The sequence below is a fragment of the Dendropsophus ebraccatus genome, chromosome 14, assembly GCF_027789765.1.
Source record: "Dendropsophus ebraccatus isolate aDenEbr1 chromosome 14, aDenEbr1.pat, whole genome shotgun sequence".
NCBI classification, from domain to species: Eukaryota; Metazoa; Chordata; class Amphibia; order Anura; family Hylidae; genus Dendropsophus; species Dendropsophus ebraccatus.
In genome coordinates, this window is record NC_091467.1 from 18,308,962 (window position 1) to 18,314,227 (window position 5,266).

The 5,266-nt window shown below is 47.8% G+C and overlaps 1 protein-coding gene across 1 annotated transcript; it reads left to right on the forward strand.

Annotated features, from left to right (window-relative positions):
* The first annotated feature begins 294 nt into the window (after positions 1-294).
* On the forward strand, positions 295-4,685 carry LOC138772719 (protein kinase C theta type-like). Its single transcript, XM_069953322.1, has 6 exons — positions 295-690; positions 2,612-2,865; positions 2,951-3,013; positions 3,112-3,666; positions 3,764-3,807; positions 3,950-4,685. Exons 1-5 carry the CDS (start codon positions 478-480, stop codon positions 3,786-3,788), a joined length of 1,110 nt encoding a protein of 369 aa, XP_069809423.1. The 5' UTR covers positions 295-477; the 3' UTR covers positions 3,789-3,807; positions 3,950-4,685.
* The last annotated feature ends 581 nt before the right edge of the window (positions 4,686-5,266 follow it).

The window sequence follows — 5,266 nt, forward strand, 5'->3', positions numbered from 1 at the left end:
CAGTGACCCTATATACACAGCACAGCCCTTATATACAGCACAGCCCACACTTATATACAGTGTCCACAAGGCAGTGACCCCACTAGCAGTGTAACAGATGATGTGTATTAGGAGACAGATGAGCGGTGACAATGCAGCTGCTGATCTCAATATATATATACAAACTGTAATGACCTATAGACACCACTGCCAGCCCCAATATGCCAGTCTCATCACCTGCCCCCATCTACTACTAACACAGCACTAGAAGAAGCCGCCATGATGGTTCCTGTCATTCCTCTGGACACTAGACTGTCACTCATGATGGCCACAGCACAGTGTATATGGCAGAGCAGCTCTATGGGCTCCTGCCTGGCAGGTGCCACCTGAGGGTCCTATGACCTCTGACATCACGTCACCGCGACAACCACCGCTGTTCACTTTCTACTGGCGACCGAAGCGACTGGACTGACGTCTACAGAGGAGAGAACCGCGGGAATGGCGTCCACTGGACACGACGAGGAAAAGAAGAGGGAAGACGGGAAGAGGAAGAGAGAGAAGGAGGAGGAAGAGAGCGGCGCTGGATTGCAGAAGATCCAGAAGAGGAGGAGAGGATTGGAGGATGAGAAGACCACATCCAGCCCCTACGCCAGGCTTCCCATCAGCCGCTTCACCATCCACCAGGTCTTGGGTAGGGGCAACTTTGGAAAGGTAAGTTCTAAATAGTCTCATATCTCTTTATATCCTATGGGGGAGATTTATCAAGCAGCCTTATGGCAGCCATGTCCTCTGTTGCCCATAGCAACCAGTCACAGCTCAGCTTTCCTATAGTCACAAACCCTGGTAAAGTGATAGCTGAGCTGTGATTGGTTGTTATGGGCAACAGAGGACATTACTACTGTAATACTGCTGGATAAATCTCCTCCTAAATGTCTATTATATCCCAATCTATTGTTCCCTGGTATCGGCCATTACAGGTCTGTTAGGTTGGGTTCACACTGCGTTTTAACTAACCGCTCAATGTATCTGTTTTAAAGGGAATGTACCATCAGGCCTGGGCTGAAGCACTGGAAGCGGGCTGACCCACCCCCAGTGGGAGGAACCCCCCGCCCCTCTGTGATATGGCTCCATTGATTCTAATGGAGCCATATTATAGAGGGGCAGAGGTTTCCTTCCACTGGGGGTGGGTCAGCCCGCTTCCAGTGCTTCAGCCCAGGCCTGATGGTACATTCCCTTTAAGATGGTTACTTTTAACACAAAAATGTGATTTTAATAAAACGTATATGTTAAACAATTGGAAAATACGCAGTGTGAACCTAGCCTTACCTGTAGTTAGGGCCGAGCGATTAATCAAATTAATTTGATTTATTTGCCTTGATGTTAAAAATCAATTTCTATTTTTGGAAAATCTTAAATTTGATTTTCTAAAATAAAAAAAAAAAAAGAAGCTCTGACCTGGGGGCAGGGGGGGCAGTGGCGCTGCGGGCAAGCTGCTCCTCCTGCAGGTCAGTGCATCTGCTGCTGGACCACCCGGACCCAGAGGATTGGAACCGCTGCCCGCCTCCATCCACTCATCTACGAGATCACCAGCCGGCCGCCTCCACCCCAGAGATCGCCGCCTGTGACAGCACCCTGAGCAGCAGAGGCAGATGGGCCCTGAGCAGCCCCCGAGGCAGGAGAGACCCGGTGCGATTACTGGAGAGCAGGTGAAAACCCCAACACGTCTACCAGGTAACTGATACTACTATTGCTACTACTACTACCCTCACTCCTCATACTACATCCACCACTACTATTGCTACAACTACTCCCACCAATACTGTTCCTACTACTATTGCTACTACTACCCTCACTCTTCATACTACTGCTACCACTACTATTGCTACAACTACTCCGACCAATACAGTTCCCACTACTATTGGTACTACTACCCCAACTCCTGATATTTCTACTCTCAATACTGATCCCACTATTGCTACTACTACTCCTGATACTACTACTCCCAATTCTACTTCCACTCCTGATACTAGTACTCCCAATACGCCCTTATTACTATACCCTTCATCCACTATGCCTCTACTACTACACTCATCATAATTACCACAACAAAAAAATTTGAGTTTTTTTTTTAATTCAGATTTTATTTTTTGGCCACATTGCCCAACCCTACCTGAAGTGTTAATCTATAGTAACAGGTAGGACATCTAGAGATTGCCCTGCCCCATGACTACTACTTTATGCCCCATAGTTCATCTCCCCTTCTATCACCATAGTCAAGTGTAGGGCTGCTATAAAGGGGGATTCTGATTCCCTATAGAGGAGGACATAGGTAAAAACAATGCCCAAGTCCGTATAGGCTGCTGTAAGGCACAATTAGATACTCTGACCTCCATAGCATCAATGCAACCCTTACAGCAGCCTATCTGTACCCGGAGATGTGAACATTACTGATCACAACCAACTGCGAGACGTCTCATGCCAATATCATGGATTTTCATATAGTAGTAGTGGAATATCCCTTTAAGATCTCTCCATAATGTATCCGATACCAACACAACCTGACAGACTGACAGCACAACCCAATCCTTTCATACACGTCTTCTAATATGTATCCTCGATTTGTTTTCTTTAGGTGGTCCTGGCATCGGTCCCCGGCCGAAACATCTGCATGGCCGTCAAAATCATCAAGAAGAACGAGGACAACGACGCAGTGATTGTGAGAGAGCGGCGGATACTCCTGGCGTCCAGAGACTGCCCATTCATATGCCACATCTATGCCGCACACGAGTCTCTGGAACGCGCGTACATCATCACGGAGTATCTGTCCGGTGGCAGCTTGGAGGGATTGATCAGGATGTGCGGCTACCTGGACATCGGCAACGTAAGGTAAGGAAGGGGTTTTCTTCTGGGGGGTGAGGGCAATTGGTAAAGAAGAGTGTTATTAATAATTGTTTTCTGTTCTCTCCACGAGATTCTACACGGCAGAGATGGTAAGTGGCCTCCAGTTTCTCCACAGAAAGAACATCGTCCATCGGTAAGTAGAACCTTTCTCTATCTGCTCAGTCATGCAGTGACCCATCCGCAGTCTCATGTATCACTGGGCAGATTTATCATTCTCTTCTTTCTTTGCAGAGACCTGAAGCCGGAGAACATCATGGTGGATGCTGACGGCCACATCCGTATCATCGATCTGGGATTGGCCGAAGATGGGGTGACCGCCTCCAGGAACATCGGTGAAATGGCGGGCACCTTCCACTACATGGCCCCCGAGGTGCTTCTCAGGAAAGGATACAGCGCAGCAGTGGACTGGTGGAGCCTGGGGATCGTGCTGTCCAGGATGGCCACAGGACGCCTCCCATTTTACAACGGCCCCGTCATGCAACAGGCTTTCAAGGCCATGACCACCGAGAGGCCTAAATTTCCATCTTGGATCGACGCTGACGGAAAACATCTCATCAAGAAGCTGCTGCGCAAGAATCCTGAGGAGCGCCTGGGTGTGTGCGGGAACATCAGGCAGCATCCATTCTTCACCAACATCGGCTGGAAGGAACTGGAGGAGAGGAGAGTAACACCGCCATGGAGGCCGATGGAGACAGATCTGCAAAAACAACATCTGCAGTGGCCGGAGGACAACGACACCCTTCACCCCCGGGACGACTTCAATTACATGTCACCAAGTTGGACCCGGTAAGATTCAATCAAGTGGGTTCTTGTTAGTTTGGGGTCCCCATCTTTGTCTTTTTCTTCTATCTCTGTCAGTGACTATGTCTCCATTTCTCCTTAGATGGATGAGAAGATCTAGACTGTGAAGGGATCCACGACCATCTGGTAAGCAGCCTCTATACACACACAGGACACCTATCACATGTGCTGTTATATAGCTGGATGGTTCATTACCATGACCATTCCACTATAACAGAAGCTGCTGTAGAGAAAAGTTTATCAGACGTCTTCCTCTTATGTCTTGCAGGATGAGTCCGTGCCAACTGATCTCCGCTTCCAGCCTCCTGACCTGTACTTGACATCTCTGCTGCTGTGTGCCACCTCGGCTGCCCTAGAACATCAGCGCTCTCAATAACGTCTACATGCCGGACCTTTACCATCAGGATACTGCTCCAGGCCCTTGACCATGGCGTACTCCAATCCCGGGCTGGCATCTGACATCTCCAGCCTGAAGATCTTCGACACCCCCAGGAGCGGCCTGTGCTTCCATCTGGAGAGTTCAGGAACAATAGCCGCATGTTGTAGTCCTGGGGTGCGGAGTAGCGGCTATTATCCCTGAACTCACCTCAGCACAGGCCAGGTAAGTACCACACACACCACATCCACATCACACACACACACTACAGGATAGGTACAGGCACTCACACCTAGCACTTAGTACATGTAGATTAGATACCGGCTCGATCCTGGGATTTATTCCGATCGCCATATTTGGGGTCAGGAAGGAATTTTTCCCCCTAATGGGGTTTTCGCCTTCCTCTGGATCAACACAGCCATAAATAGGGTTAGTTTCTTATAATGTTAGGTCACACATCCCTATCTTTACTAGCTTAAAACATATCTAAAATTAGACTCCCATATCACACAGGTTAGAGACCAGCCCGGAAATAGGTTTAGTTTGGTGAATAATTTACACATATACATAAATATATATAAATAATAATAACCCCCCCCCCCCTGCATTATCTATAAATAAAATGTTCCTTTTATCCCCCTACATCTGTGTGCTTGTCTTTATTCATATTGCAGGTAAAGAATATCTTTTCTTAGAGGGGTCACCACTGTTAATCTGATCACATTATATGAGGACACGTTACTCCGCCACAGTGTGTGGGGGAACTGGGCCAAGACACGGACACTGACACAACCAGAAACTACAACTAAGGATTATGATAAGGAGAATTCCTTCTTTATTGGGGTAACAGCACAAGTAATATTTTTCTAGCACTGTCTGAGGCTGAGGAAAAGCTATTCCGATCCATTTCCCTGGTGATCAGTGGATACTATTCAGGGGTACTGCAAGCAGCAGGTCTTCTACACTGGTGGAGCCCAGTTTCTGCATCCCACACAGGAGCGCGCTCTCATTTTTTGTTATTATTTAGGAATACGGCAGCCATTATAGATCCCACAGGAGTAGTCACCCAGCTACCACATACCCCTGAACAGCAAAACAGCCTAGATGTGTAATAATATGAGGAGTCTTCATATTTAGTGCCATATTCCCAGTTCATACTATGCTGAAACTGAATACACCTCCACTGCCTATGAAGCTTATGGAACTGAA

Bases quoted from the DNA above. Each gene is read 5' to 3' on its own strand.
- LOC138772719 (XM_069953322.1), top strand. From the start codon at position 478: ATGGCGTCCACTGGACACGACGAGGAAAAGAAGAGGGAAGACGGGAAG. The intron at 691-2,611 runs GTAAGTTCTAAA...TGTTTTCTTTAG, and splicing joins GTAGGGGCAACTTTGGAAAG to GTGGTCCTGGCATCGGTCCC. The intron at 2,866-2,950 runs GTAAGGAAGGGG...TCTCTCCACGAG, and splicing joins CTGGACATCGGCAACGTAAG to ATTCTACACGGCAGAGATGG.